Raw genomic sequence first — 15,935 nt, 5'->3', positions numbered from 1 at the left:
TCTGTGCCGCGGCCATTGGTTGTGAGGAAATACTGTATTTATGACCTTCACAATGAAAAAAGATCTGTGATGAGCAGAATATGGGAGCTGTGGTTGCCTTGCTTTTTACCAGATGCAGACTTTAGGACTGTCATCTCCATCCTGGCCCTGCTGCCCAAAGAGCTACTGACCTGCAACTGTATGCAGGACAGGACCAAAGACTCTACTGTCAATATGCTTTTTCCAGGTCATTGACTCACTATGTGATGACAGCTCTGGAGGTGGCACCTCTAGTGAGCAATGGCATCTGCTAGATTTTGTCCTCATTTTCAGGTAAACCTGTCTTCCACCCAGAAGTAATTTCCTCCCCTTCTACAGAAAAGCCTCTTCGGTGCAGCAGCTGAGACCGAATGCACTACCATACTTCTAACCAGTGAGGAGGACCTTTTAAGATAGAGAGGCCCTCCTGATTGGATAGGGGGACTTGCAAACGGCTCAGGCTAGCACATGGCCACTAGCATCCCACTATCCAGTAAGGAAGGCCTTTTTGGCCAGAGAGGCCTTCTCGTTGTATCCAATGAGAAGAATGCAGGTCTTGGGCTTGAACAAAGTAGTTGGGTCACCATAGCAGAGTGTAAGTAGTTTTCGTGGGGCATTGAGGCTTTTCTGAGAGGTAACAGCTGGACTGAGTTGTGCACAACTTCACTTTAAGGCACACTTGGGCTCCCATAAAAAATGCCGGTGCTAAGGGTTAATGGGTAGGTGACCTTTCCTAAAGAGAGCTCTTAACTCCAGAGTTCTCTATTTACTTGGAACACAACAGCCTAGTCCCACCCCCCATCACTCACTGTGGCCAGCCTGGTCACTCATCACAGTGATGAAAGGACCTGTCATCCAAGATATATTCATGATGATGTAGCTTGCTGAGTAATGTGTCAATGTAACACTTCCAGGTATCTCACAGAGATCCCAGTACTCCCCCTGACAATGCCTTCATCTGCTTTCCTCTCCATAAGGATGGCACCATCTTTGTTCAGACAGCATCCAGGGCCACTATCTACTTCCTGGACCAAAACTCCACTTTAGAGATGCCACAATCACAAAAATCTTCATACACTTGCCTTTCTTGGCTGTGTTCACAAATGTCTGACACAGATCAGTCCCTGTTGCAGCTTGCTATAAAATTAGTATGTTGCAGTCTGATTACTGGGGGGGGAGAGTGAGGAAATGTTTCCTCCTGCCTGCAACAGACTGATGATGTCATCCCAGCCTAGGCAAACTCACAGACTGGATCTCAAGGATGTTTTTTTTTTTTTAAACGATAAAAGGTGTAGCTTTTCTGAAAAAGGATACTGTTGATGCGTATTGTGACAAGCCAGGAATGTATTCATTGCTGTGGTGACAGGTCCACTTTAACATCATTCTGATAATAAAGAGACTGAGGCTCGGCTGTGATTCCATTTAATGTAAACAGATTTCATATTACTGGAAGAGAGTCAATCAGCTTAATCTGTAGACACGGCGATTTCTAAGTAGAAGCGAGTGAAACGGTAGGACAGATCGGTGCACAGACGGGATGCTCCGTCTACTGATAGAAAATCATTTAGAGTATCTTATATATTTATATATATACACATCTTCAGCTAATACTTATTTGGCAATCAAGAGGTAAATGGGAATATTGGGGTATTTTGGCCCTTCTGAGAGATTGGAGACGGCTGGCATGGTTTGGGTCTGGGCCTCTCCTCTGACGAGACACAAGGGGAGGTAGGTCTGTCCTTGGACTTCCTCAGTGTTCCCCATTTGTTAGATACATGGACACATCGGGGGAGGTGGGTCTGTCTGCTGACCCTCTGCAGTGTTAATTTCCCATCTGGGAGACTGGAGACATGAGGTGAGCTGGGTCTCTTACCCCAGCAGTATTAGTCAGTTTCCCAGCTGGGAGATAACCGGAGACCTGAGGGATGGTGTGTCTCTCCTCAGACTCAGTGTTAGATCCCCAACTGGGAGATAACTGAAGACACAACGGGAGGTGGGTCTCTCCTCTGACTACTGCAGGGTTAGTTTCCCATCTCCGGAAGATAACTGGAGACACAAGGGGAGCTGGATTTGTCCTATGACTCTTGTATTGTTAGTTCCTCCTCTGGCAGGTAACAAATAAAGCGCTTCTTGCCTCCTGTCTCCACAGTCTTCACTCCCTATCTAGCAGATAACTGATGACCTGGGGGGGCTTTGTCTGCTAATCCTCAGCAGTGTTGGCTCCCCATCTGGGAGCTAATTGGAGAAATGAGGGGAGGTGGGTCTCTCCTCTGTTGTACAGTGTTAGTTCCCTATCTGGCAGATAGCAGGAGACACAAGAGTGGGTTTTTCCTCCAACTCCCTGCAGTGTTAGTTCCCCATCTTGGAGATAACTGGAGACACAAGGGGAGGTGGGTCTCTCCTCTGACCCTCTGCAGTGTTCTCCATCTGGGAGATTGGAGACATGAGGTGAGGTGGGTCCCTCCTCCAATGAGACATGATAGAGTGGGTCTGACCCCAGCAGTATTAGTTCCTCGTCTGGGAGATAATTTAAGACATGAGAGATGGTGGGTCTCTATGCTGACTCAGAGGTGTTAGTCCCCAACTAGGAGATGACTGGAGACACAAGGGGAAATGTGTCTCATCTCTGACCACTGCAGGGTTAGTTCCCTATCTGGAAGATAACTGGAGACAAGTCGAGGTAGAGCTGTCCTAATAATAGGTGTTCGTTCCCCATCTGGAAAATAACTGGAGACAAGTCAAGGTGGATCTGACCTAAAACTCTTTAGGCGTTAGTTCCCCATCTGGAAGATAACTGGAGACAAGTCAAGGTAGAGCTGTCCTAAAAATAGGTGTTCGTTCCCCATCTGGAAGATAACTGGAGACAAGTCAAGGTGGATCTGACCTAAAACTCTTTAGGCGTTAGTTCCCCATCTGGCAGGTACCTAAAGACACAAGGGAAGTGTGTCTCGCCTCCACAGTGTTAATTCTCTATCTGGCAGATAACTGATACCATGAGGAGGTGGGTCTGTCCTCTACAGTGTTAGTTCCCCATCTGGAAGATGACTGGAAACAAAAGGGAAGGTAGGTCTCTCATTTGACGCCCACGGTGTTCGTTCCCTATCTGGCATATAACTAGAGACACAAAAGGTTGAGTTTCTCCTCCGACTCCCTGCAATGTTAGATCCCCATCTTAGAGATAACTGGAGCCACAGTAGGGCTGTAGGTCTCTCCCATAATCCTCTGCAGTGTTACCCTCCATCTGAGAGATAACGGGAAACATGAGAGGAGATGGCTCTTTCCTCTGATCTTCACAGTGTTACTCAATTCCCTATTTGGGCAAAAACTGGAGACACAAGGTGGGGGGGTCTGTCCTCTGACCCTCTGTAGCGTTAGTGCTCTATCTGGGTGATAACTGGAGACACAAGGGGAGGTGGGTCTTTCTTTTGACCTTCACCGTGTTAGTTCCAGGAAGGCAGTGAATGGACGAAGTTGGGGCAGATCTGCTGGTCAAACATATTACAATCTGATTGTACAACTTACAAAGCAGAGATAGATTGGTCTGGGGCATGGCCTAATCATCACTATTAGTTGGGTCTGGACAGGAAGTCAGGGTGGCAATCTCCCACTTCAGACTTCTGCTTCAGTACCAACTTTCAATGGAGGGGGTCCCCCGCACTGAATTTCCTTACTGCCTGTTGTGTTCTGGACAGGAAGTCAGGAGGGAATCTCCCACTTAAGACTTCTGCTCCAGTGATAATGGTCAGTGGTGGGGTTCCACTCACTTCCTGCTGTGTCTTCTAAACAGGAAGTGAGGGGAAACCTCCCACTGGGGACCATTGCTCTGGTGGCAAATCTCAGTTCTAAGATTTCCTCACTCTGTGGAAATTTTTGTTCACTTCCTGTTTGTTATGGACAGGAACTGAGAGGAAATCACCCAACGTGGGTCACATACAATGGTTTTTAGCTCTTCCCCACACCACCTAAAATAGATTTGTCTTGAGTTGCAGTTTAAATGCAGGCTACGCATCAGATTCAGACATAGATTCTGCCAATCAGGTGGCACTGGCTTTCTATATGGAGGTGTAGAGACATGCTATTTGTTCTCCCATGGCCACCAATTCAATTTATTGGCATTTATACTTTTGTGAGTCAGAAAGAGGTGAACTTTCCATCTCCACCCTAGCGAGCATTTCCTAGCACTGGAGGGGATGGCTGCTCAACTATTGACCAGGATGCTGGAAAATCTTTTCACATCGACCAAGCCCTAGCAGGTGAGGCCACCTTATAAAGACTGGGTGAAAGATCTGAACATCTATGGACTCTGGGAACAGACAAAATCTATTCCCCATCACATCAATCTGCAATCTGTCCCAGTCTGTGTATGGCAAGAAAAGGAGGGCTATGGGTGCCAGGCAGGAAGCCAACTTACTCAGGACCCAAATCCATCATAAATTATCCTTTAGGTGTAGAAGAGTCTCAGGTTACACTGCTGTGTCCCCATTTCAGGCATTACTGCTCACTTCCTGTCTCTTTGATGGGTGTCAGACACAACAGGTACCCAGGAAAATGACACTACTTACTTCTTATCCAGGAATCAAGATAGGAAATAAGTAAAAATCCCCCCCCTCTTTCTTGTCCAGGTGTCAAACAGGAAATGAGTAAAATCCCATAGGCTCCTGTCCAACAGTCAGAATCATAAATAAGTAAAATGCCACCCCATTCCTTTCCAGGTGTCAAACAGAACAGGAAATGAGAATATTCCCACTTCCTCCTCTCTAGGTGTCAGAACAGGAAACAAGGAAAATCCCAATATGCTTCCCGTCCGGGAGTCTGACAGAGCAGGAAATGAGGAAAATCCCAATATGCTTCCCGTCCAGGAGTCTGACAGAGCAGAAAATGAGGAAAATCCCAATGTGCTTCCCGTCCAGGAGTCTGACAGAGCAGGAAATGAGGAAAATCCCAATATGCTTCCCGTCCAGGAGTCTGACAGAGCAGGAAATGAGGAAAATCCCAATATGCTTCCCGTCCAGGAGTCTGACAGAGCAGGAAATGAGGAAAATCCCAATGTGCTTCCCGTCCAGGAGTCTGACAGAGCAGGAAATGAGGAAAATCCCAATATGCTTCCCGTCCAGGAGTCTGACAGAGCAGGAAATGAGGAAAATCCCAATATGCTTCCCGTCCAGGAGTCTGACAGAGCAGGAAATGAGGAAAATCCCAATGTGCTTCCCGTCCAGGAGTTTGACAGAGCAGGATATGAGGAACATCCCAATGTGCTTCCCGTCCAGGAGTCTGACAAAGCAGGATATGAGGAACATCCCAATATGCTTCCTGTCCAGGAGTCAAACAAGGTTGCAAACTCAGTAAAAGCTTATGCTTCCTGTCTAGGTGTCACACCAGGAAATTCCTGCAGCTTCCTGTCTAGGTTTCACACCAGGTAATCAAGAAAATCCCACGACTTTCTCTCCAGTTATCAGAACAGGAAATGAGGAAAATCCCACGCTCTCTGTCCAGCTGTCAGAACAGGAAATGAGGAAATTCCCACAGCTTCCCGTCTAGGTTTCAGACCAGGTAATGAAGAAAATCCCACTGGTTTCTACCCAGGTGTCAACAGGACAGGAAATTCCTACCTCTTGTTGTCCAGGTAACAGAAAGAACAGGAAATTAGAAAAATCCCACCACTTCCCTGTCAAGGTGTTAGACCAAGAAACTAGGAAAATTCCAACGTTTCCCATCCAGGTGTCAGATTTCCCACCGCTTCCTATCCAGGCTTCAGACCAAGAAATTATTAAAAAAAAAAACCCTACTACATCCTGTCCAGGAGTCAAACAAGATTGTAAATAAGTCAATTTCCACCCCTTCCTGCCCATGTTTTAGACAGCACAGGAAATAAAGCTCCCACCTCTTCCTGTCTAGATGTCCGACAGAACAGGAAATGAGGAAAATTCCACCGCTTCCTGTCCAGGTACCAGACGGGACAAGAAATGAGGAAATTCCTACCTCTCCCAGGCTAGATGTCAGACAGAGCAAGAAATGAAAATCCCATTGCTTCCTGTCCAGGTGTCAGAACAGGAAATGAGTAAAATCCTACAGCTTCATGGCCAGAGGTCAAATAAAGGCGATAAGTAAAATCCCACCTATTCCTATGCAGGTGTCAGTGAGGACAGGAAATGAGTCAATTCCCACTGCTTAATGTCCAGTTGTCATACCAGGAAATTATGAAAATCCCACCAATTCTTGTCCAGAAGTCAAACAAGATCGTAAATAAGTACATTTCCACTTTCCTGTCCATGTATCAGACAGAACAGCCAATGAGGAAGTTCCACCTCTTCCTGTCCAGGTGTTAGAACGGAAATTGAGTAAAATCCCACCCCTTCCTAACCACAGATGTCAGAACAGGAAATAAGGGAACATACCCCACTTCCTGTCCAGATGTTGGAACAGGAAATTAGGAAAATCCCACCGCTTCCTATCCAGATGTCGGAACAGGAAATGAGGAAAATCCCACCGCTTCCTGTCCAGATGTCAGAACAGGAAATTAGGAAAATCCCACCGCTTCCTGTCCAGATGTCAGAACAGGAAATTAGGAAAATCCCACCCCTTTCTGTCCAGATGGCAGAACAGGAAATTAGGAAAATCCCACCGCTTCCTGTCCAGATGGCAGAACAGGAAATTAGGAAAATCCCACCGCTTCCTGTCCAAATGTCAGAACAGGAAATGAGGAAAATCCCACCGCTTCCTATCCAAATGTCAGAACAGGAAATGAGGAAAATCCCACCACTTCCTAACCAGATGTCAGAACAGGAAGTGAAGAAAATCCCACCACTTCCTAACCCCAGATGTCAGAACAGGAAATAAGGGAACATTCCCCCCTCTTCCTGTCCAGATGTCAGAACAGGAAATGAGGAAAACCCCACCGCTTCCTAACCAGATGTCAGAACAGGAAATGAGGAAAATCCCCGCGCTTCCTGTCCAGATGTCAGAACAGGAAATGAGGAAAATCCCACTGCTTCCTAACCAGATGTCAGAACAGGAAATGAGGAAAACCCCAGCGCTTCCTGTCCAGATGTTGGAACAGGAAATGAGGAAAATCCCACTGCTTCCTAACCAGATGTCAGAACAGAAAATGAGGAAAATCTCACTGCTTCCTGTCCAGGAATCCAAATAGATCGTAAATAAGCAAACTCCCACCCCTTCCTGTCCTTGTACCAGACAAAACAAGAAATAATTGCATTCCCACTGTCGATTTGTAAGACACACCTTGGAAAATCCCACCCCTTCCTGTCCAGCTATCACAACAGGAAGTGAAGGGAAATCCCCTAATGGAGACACAGGAAGCCCTACAATAAACCTTCTAATAGAAGGAGGAAGAATCCGATTTACTGGCAAAATGAATGGAGATTTCCCCTCACTTCCTATTCAGGTGATGAGTGTCAGAAAAACAGGAGGAAGTCATAAACATTTTACAATCCTCGCCCTGGTACATACAGAATAAAAAGAAAAGTTTTGGCTAGAGTCTAGGTGTGTAAGGTGGGTGAAGTCTCCTTGAAACGTCAAACTGGGTTCCAAGAAACACCTCTGGCATATGATTGGACATGTAAAAGAAAATTTCACTTTAAGTACCTCCCCCATGTGTATGATCATTGGTTTCTGTTCATTGGAAAGGGGCTTGGCGAATCCAGCGGGAGCTCCGTGTCACCTTACATCACCCGGTACAAGTGGTCCCACACTGCTACATTGTCTGGATATCTGTCCTCATAAGACCAATCCCTTCCCACCAATCGTACGAGGTCTGTTGATGCTTCTTGCGGTGTTCTGGAGCTCCTAAACTTCGCACACTCGATGGAGGAAACCAGAGCTGTCCTTTCCCAGGGGGCCCTGCTGTGCATACATAGAATGGGTTCATTTGGTCCTTGGAGCGGCCCCGGAAAGTGCTGAGCGAAGGAGGACAAGGGACACGAGAACCCCTTGAGAGCCTTCAAAACAGAACATTACAATCCACCAATCATTGATGAGCAGCAGATGCTCAGGGGCGGGATGGGGGGGTGTGAGGTGGGGCAGGATACCTGGCAGTCCCCCAATCTGTGCAAATCTTGGAATTATAAGTGCAAGCAGAGCGCTGTATGAGTAATAGTGTTGGCGGTGGGAGCCGGGCACGGGGAAAAGCTATCTTCCCTTCTGCTGGTGCTGAGCACAATGCCATCTACATGGCTCCCGAGCAAGGCATTGGCTGGAGATTGGGATGAAGATGATACAAATCCCAAGTGAGGACACAGGAAGGGGTCCCGGGCACCTCACAAGTCGTCATCCCCGATACCCTCGAAGGCGTAGTTCCCGTGAAAGTCTTCGGCACTCATGTCGTTGGTGGAGCTGGAATTACTGATTCCTCGGAGACTGACCGAGCTGAGCTTACTCTGTGGAGAGAAGGCACACATTACAGACAGATCTGCAGGGGAGGGGCTAAAGAGAGTGAAGAACTCCTGTCATATCTCTAGTAACAGAGCTCAGCTTACTCTGGGGAGGGAATAAAAACATAACAGACAGATCTGAAGGGGAGGGGCTAAGAGAGTAAAGTGGCCCTGTAATACCTTTACTGACACAACTGAGCCTGTTTTGGGGAGGGAAGGCAAACGTTACAGCTCAGATGGGGATTCGCAATGGAGGCTAGAGCTCAGGGAGACCATAGACAGGTCGCCATGAAAACCTGGAGTTCATCAGGACTACAAAGGAATCTGCTTTGGAAACCTGGAGTTCAGAAACCCCATAGATTGGTTCACCATGAAAACCTAGATGGACCATAGAAAGGTCCTCCATGAAGACCTGGAGTTCAGAGGGACCTCAAAGTCCTCTATACAGATCTGGATACAATGGGCCCACAGAGGAATCTGCCATGAAAACCTGGAGTTCAGATACACCGTGGACTGGTTCACAATGGAAACCTAAAGCTCAGAGGGATCACAGAAAGGTCTTCCATGAAAAACTAGAGTTCACAGGGACCCCAGATGGGTCCTCTATAAGGACCTAGATTCAATGAGACCACAAAGAAATCTGCTGTGGAAACTTGCAGTTCAAGGAGACCATAGACTGGTTTACCATAGAAAGCTAAAGCTCAAGAGAGACCATGGATAGGTTCTCCATGAAGACCTGGAGTTCAAAGGGACCCCAGATGGGTCCTCTATACAGATCTGGAGTTCAGTGGGACCCTATATGGGTCCACTATGGAGACCTGGAGCTCAAAAGGGACCTTGAGGTTAGAGGGTCCATAGACAGATTCAGCACTGGGGACCTGGAACTCAGATGGACCATCGAGGGGACCATCATGGAGATATAAAGGTCAGCAGACTATGACCTTGGTTGGGTTACTATACTGAATACTGCCACACAGGGAGAAAGGGGTTTTGCTTTATGGGAAAAAGAGTTGAGTTGAGCAGAGGCTGGGACTCATTTCTGAAAATTAATGATGTTGCCGTTCTGCTTCTTGCCAAATCAAAGATGTCGAATTGTTGCATTACAGAATCTCAGTAATCATTCCTATGGCCTGTTATTACACAGCTGAAAAATGATAAAAAGGCAGCTAAACTACAACATGGGCAACCACCAGGATGGAGAATAGTGCTGCCAAAGGGGACACTTATTGCCCTCTGTTATCAAATGCTGAGGTGGAGGTTCTCCAATACGAGAGTTCTGCAGCAATGAACACAAACTCACCGATAACTTGGCGATGGGCTCCCGGGTTGAATCCGGAGAGTCCTGGGGATGAAAAGAGACATTCATCAGAGGGATGGAGGAGAGGACAGCAGACGGATATACAGGCAGATGAAATATATATTTACCAGGAGAGGGGGAGACTTCACTGCCTGCTGACTGTCTACCCGCCGCACCAAACACGACTGCCTCTTCCGAGACATCTACCGATGGTGAGAACAAGTCCAATGTAATACACAGTGCAGAGCACATCAACACAGTAAAGTCTGTATATCCACAGCCACCCTCCTATGTACACATATTAGCCCTCCACCCTGTATACGCTGTACACTCCTCACTGTCCTCTGTACACACAGTACAGCCCTCCCTCCATTAACAGAGAACACCCCAATCCCAACACCCTCTACAATGCCTTCCATCCCATCCTCTCGTTCCATCACTTTACCTTTTTAATGGTGCCTCCAGACTTCTTCACCATCAGTTCATCCACCATTGACTGTAAGCAGATACTCATCATTATAGCCTGGAAGGAAAGAAAAATTATCATATACGTGTATTCCCCTATACAGGGCGACACCGTCGCGTACGTGTATTCCCCTATACAGGGCGACACCGTCGCGTACGTGTATTCCCCTATACAGGGCGACACCGTCGCGTACGTGTATTCCCCTATACAGGGCGACACCGTCGCGTACGTGTATTCCCCTATACAGGGCGACACCGTCGCGTACGTGTATTCCCCTATACAGGGCGACACCGTCGCGTACGTGTATTCCCCTATACAGGGCGACACCGTCGCGTACGTGTATTCCCCTATACAGGGCGACTCCGTCACCTACCTGTATTCCCCTATACAGGGCGACATCGTCACCTACCTGTATTCCCCTATACAGGGCGACTCCGTCACCTACCTGTATTCCCCTATACAGGGCGACTCCGTCACCTACCTGTATTCCCCTATACAGGGCGACTCCGTCACGTACCTGTATTCCCCTATACAGGGCGACTCCGTCACGTACCTGTATTCCCCTATACAGGGCGACTCCGTCACGTACCTGTATTCCCCTATACAGGGCGACTCCGTCACGTACCTGTATTCCCCTATACAGGGCGACTCCGTCACGTACCTGTATTCCCCTATACAGGGCGACTCCGTCACGTACCTGTATTCCCCTATACAGGGCGACTCCGTCACGTACCTGTATTCCCCTATACAGGGCGACTCCGTCACGTACCTGTATTCCCCTATACAGGGCGACTCCGTCACGTACCTGTATTCCCCTATACAGGGCGACTCCGTCACGTACCTGTATTCCCCTATACAGGGCGACTCCGTCACGTACCTGTATTCCCCTATACAGGGCGACTCCGTCACGTACCTGTATTCCCCTATACAGGGCGACTCCGTCACGTACCTGTATTCCCCTATACAGGGCGACTCCGTCACGTACCTGTATTCCCCTATACAGGGCGACTCCGTCACGTACCTGTATTCCCCTATACAGGGCGACTCCGTCACGTACCTGTATTCCCCTATACAGGGCGACTCCGTCACGTACCTGTATTCCCCTATACAGGGCGACTCCGTCACGTACCTGTATTCCCCTATACAGGGCGACTCCGTCACGTACCTGTATTCCCCTATACAGGGCGACTCCGTCACGTACCTGTATTCCCCTATACAGGGCGACTCCGTCACGTACCTGTATTCCCCTATACAGGGCGACTCCGTCACGTACCTGTATTCCCCTATACAGGGCGACTCAGTCACGTACCTGTATTCCCCTATACAGGGCGACTCCGTCACGTACCTGTATTCCCCTATACAGGGCGACTCCGTCACGTACCTGTATTCCCCTATACAGGGCGACTCCGTCACGTACCTGTATTCCCCTATACAGGGCGACTCAGTCACGTACCTGTATTCCCCTATACAGGGCGACTCCGTCACGTACCTGTATTCCCCTATACAGGGCGACTCCGTCACGTACCTGTATTCCCCTATACAGGGCGACTCCGTCACGTACCTGTATTCCCCTATACAGGATATCGTCATGTACCTGTATTCCCCTATACAGGGCGACTCCGTCACGTACCTGTATTCCCCTATACAGGATATCGTCATGTACCTGTATTCCCCTATACAGGGTGACACCATCATATATGTGTATTCCCCTGTACAGGGTGAAACCACCCTATACATGCATTCCCCTATTCAGGGTGACACCATCATATACGTGTATTCCCCTATACAGGGTGACACCATCATATACGTGTATTCCCCTATACAGGATAATACCATCATCGGCCCATAGCAACGCTTCCCATTACACAGGGTGGGATCTCACCTGCGGGCTGGAGATAGTGATCCACTGTAGCCGGTCTTTGCTCATCAAGTACTCGAAGGCCAGTTCCAGACGGGCCTCTGTCTTGTTGGGGCTGCCGGCACCATTGCTAAAGGGGACCTTGATACCAATGGAACATTATGTTACTGGAAAAGATCTCCTGCTAAAGTCAGATAAAAGGTCACACGCCCTGAGCTGTTCATTATTTCCACATTGTAAGGATGTTTTGTTATACCCAGACATGCTCATCCTCGAACGGTATGTCTTGTCATTACCATATATGGTCATCATGGAACAGGAAGTCCCGTTATTACACCACTTGGTCGTCGTAGAACAGAAAGTCCCATTATTACCCTACTTGGTCATCGTAGAACTGGAAGTCCCGTTATTACCATACTTGGTCGCCGTAGAACCGAAAGTCCCGTTATTACCATACTTGGTCGTCGTAGAACAGAAAGTCCCGTTATTACCATACTTGGTCGTCGTAGAACAGAAAGTCCCGTTATTACCATACTTGGTCATTGTAGAACTGGAAGTCCCGTTATTACTCTACTTGGTCGTCGTAGAACTGGAAGTCCCGTTATTACTCTACTTGGTCGTCGTAGAACTGGAAGTCCCGTTATTACCATACTTGGTCGTCGTAGAACCGAAAGTCCCGTTATTACCATACTTGGTCATTGTAGAACTGGAAGTCCCGTTATTACTCTACTTGGTCGTCGTAGAACTGGAAGTCCCGTTATTACCCTACTTGGTCGTCGTAGAACTGGAAGTCCTGTTATTACCCTACTTGGGCGTCGTAGAACTGGAAGTCCCGTTATTACCCTACTTGGTCATCATAGAACTGGAAGTCCCGTTATTACCCTACTTGGTCATCATAGAACTGGAAGTCCCGTTATTACCCTACTTGGCCGTCATAGAACTGGAAGTCCCGTTATTACCCTACTTGGTCATTGTAGAACTGGAAGTCCCGTTATTACCCTACTTGGTCATTGTAGAACTGGAAGTCCCGTTATTACCCTACTTGGTCATTGTAGAACTGGAAGTCCCGTTATTACTCTACTTGGTCGTCGTAGAACTGGAAGTCCCGTTATTACCATACTTGGTCATTGTAGAACCCTACTTGGTCATCATAGAACTGGAAGTCCCGTTATTACCCTACTTGGCCGTCATAGAACTGGAAGTCCCGTTATTACCCTACTTGGTCATTGTAGAACTGGAAGTCCCGTTATTACCCTACTTGGTCATTGTAGAACTGGAAGTCCCGTTATTACCCTACTTGGTCATTGTAGAACTGGAAGTCCCGTTATTACTCTACTTGGTCGTCGTAGAACTGGAAGTCCCGTTATTACCTTACTTGGTCATTGTAGAACTGGAAGTCCCGTTATTACGCTACTTGGTCGTCGTAGAACTGGAAGTCCGGTTATTACCCTACTTGGTCGTCGTAGAACAGGAAGTCCCTTTATCACCCTACTTGGTTGTTGTAGAACAGAAAGTTCTGTTGTTACTCTAGTTGGTTGTCCTAAAACAGGAAGTCCCCTTATTACCCTACTTGGTAGTCCTACAACAGGAAGTTCCTTTATTGCCCTTCTTGGCTGTCCTAAAACAGGAAGTCCCGTTATTACCCTACTTGGTCGTTGTAGAACAGGAAGTCCCGTTATTACTCTAGATATTTGTCCTAAAACAGGAAGTTTCTTATGGGGGAGATCTCTGATGGGGGGCACAGTCTCTGATGGGGGTGCTGCTTCAGATTGAGTGCGGCTTAGAACGAGTGCATAGAAGAAGCAGTTGAACGCAGCAATCTAATTATGCCTTCTCTACTTTCACAGGTAAATGCACCTTTCTCCTACCTCCACTCTTACCTCCAAAACGCATTGACTCCTGCTGCCTTCCTCCTGGGTAAATGCACCTTTCTCCTACCTCCACTCTTAACTCCAAAACGCATTGACTCCTGCTATATTCAGAACAAATGGTGTATTTATATTTGTGTATATGTTGACCAGCTCTCACCTCCAGCTGCACCCGTTTTACGATTGGTGTCTGTTTCCTGAGAGAATCATCCCCCACTACTCATGTGATCTTTATCAGCTTCTAATTGGGGTGGAGCTGAATGCTCATTTGAGCATCTCCCTATAAATTTAGATCAGCTCATGGGGGAGATCTCTGATGGGGGGCACAGTCTCTGATGGGGGTGCTGCTTCAGATTGAGTGCGGCTTAGAACGAGTGCATAGAAGAAGCAGTTAAACGCAGCAGAGTGCGGCTTAGAACGAGTGCATAGAAGAAGCAGTTAAACGCAGCAGAGTGCGGCTTAGAACGAGTGCATAGAAGAAGCAGTTAAACGCAGCAGAGTGCGGCTTAGAACGAGTGCATAGAAGAAGCAGTTAAACGCAGCAGTTGAATTAAAGCAGGAGAACTCAAGCAGCAGGAAGACACAACAGCAAGAAACTCTACTGCACGCTGGAAGACTGCAAGCAAACACCCTGGGAAACCTCTTACATGCCTGAGACCCACTCCGTGTACCTTTATATAATACACCCCTCTTCTCCTTATCATATTACTACCCTCTGTTCCCAAATCTAATTTCTTTACCCCTCTGCTCCACCCCACAACCTGTACATCTCCCCCTCACTGCTATCATCTCCCTACTATTGCTCTCTTCACCTCCCCAAAATGTCTCTTCCACTCCTCCTTCTCATTTTCCTCTCCTCCATTCCCAAAATCCATTCACTATATCCCTCTGCCCCTCCCAAACATTTGTATATCGTGTCCTCACTGCTTCCCTCACCCCTCTATGGCACCCACCACCTCCTCCTATTACTCCGCTCTCCCACTGACCCCAACACCTCCACTAGGAGTTTCTCACGCTCCTGCACATCCCGCTCCCATGCCACCTTTCTCACCCTTCTCCTCCTCCTAGCCGCGGGGGACATCTCCCCGAATCCTGGCCCTCCACCTCCCTCACCCGCTCAACACACTCCCACCTCCACGTCCTACTGCAACCCCCACAACTTAGTATCTGTCCCCCTGCTCCCTAAAATCTCCCCCCCATTTTCATGTGCACTCCTGAACGCCCGTTCGGTGTGCAACAAGCTTACCGCCATCCACGACCTCTTTGCTTCCCGCTCCCTCAACCTCCTGGCGATCACAGAAACCTGGATCCAGCCCACTGATTCTACCTCCCCTGCTGCACTCTCCTATGGAGGTCTCACCTGGACCCACTCACCCAGGCCTAACGGTCGTAAAGGTGGTGGGGTTGGTCTGCTCCTGTCACCGCAGAGCACCTTCCGAGTCCTCTCAAACCCCCCCTCCCTATCCTTCTCCTCCTTCGAGGCCCACTGCCTCCGACTATTCTCCCCAACCCCCCTGAAGATTGCTGTGATATACCGGCCTCCTGGATCCATACCCCGCTTCCTGGATGACTTCTCCTCCTGGCTACCCTTCTTCCTCTCCTCTGAGCTACCCACCATAATTCTTGGGGATTTCAACATCCCTGTCAACCTCGACAACCCGGACACAGCCCGCCTCCTCCACCTAACCTCCTCCTTTGCACTTGCACAGTGCATACAATCCACCACCCACTCCGACGGAAATATCCTGGACCTTGTCTTCTCCAACCGCTGCGCTCCCCACAACCTCACTAACACCCCCTTCCCTCTCTCTGACCACAACCTGATCACCTTCTCTATCTCCTCGTCCTCCAACGCCTACCCCTCCAAATGTCACACTACTACCAGCCGGAACCTCCGCAACCTTAACCCTGCCTCCCTCCACTCTGCAGCTGATCAACTCCACGACCGCATCCTCCCCCTGTCCTGCCCCGACTTGGCTTTGACCGCCTACAACAATGCGCTCTCAACAGCCCTTGACTCACTAGCGCCTTTAACCACACG

At 48.4% G+C, this 15,935-nt stretch overlaps 1 protein-coding gene across 1 annotated transcript in view; it reads right to left on the bottom strand.

Moving 5' to 3' along the window:
* Positions 1-1,424: 1,424 nt before the first annotated feature.
* Positions 1,425-15,935, bottom strand: part of SNX17 (sorting nexin 17) — a 42,540-nt gene continuing 28,029 nt past the window's right edge. The window contains exons 11-15 of the mRNA XM_089659326.1: positions 12,051-12,167; positions 10,148-10,225; positions 9,831-9,905; positions 9,706-9,747; positions 1,425-8,411 (exon numbers count right to left, since the gene is read on the bottom strand). Of these exons, the coding sequence (XP_089515452.1) occupies positions 8,292-8,411; positions 9,706-9,747; positions 9,831-9,905; positions 10,148-10,225; positions 12,051-12,167 (432 nt within the window). The 3' untranslated portion in view covers positions 1,425-8,291. The remainder of the gene's footprint in view (positions 8,412-9,705; positions 9,748-9,830; positions 9,906-10,147; positions 10,226-12,050; positions 12,168-15,935) is intronic.

Source organism: Staurois parvus, unplaced genomic scaffold (genome assembly GCF_062004578.1).
Source record: "Staurois parvus isolate SC_StPar_1 unplaced genomic scaffold, SC_StPar_1.0 ptg001148l, whole genome shotgun sequence".
In the NCBI taxonomy this organism is placed as follows: domain Eukaryota; kingdom Metazoa; phylum Chordata; class Amphibia; order Anura; family Ranidae; genus Staurois; species Staurois parvus.
The sequence above is the reverse complement of the archived record's forward strand: the minus strand, read 5'-3'. Positions and strand labels throughout refer to the sequence as shown.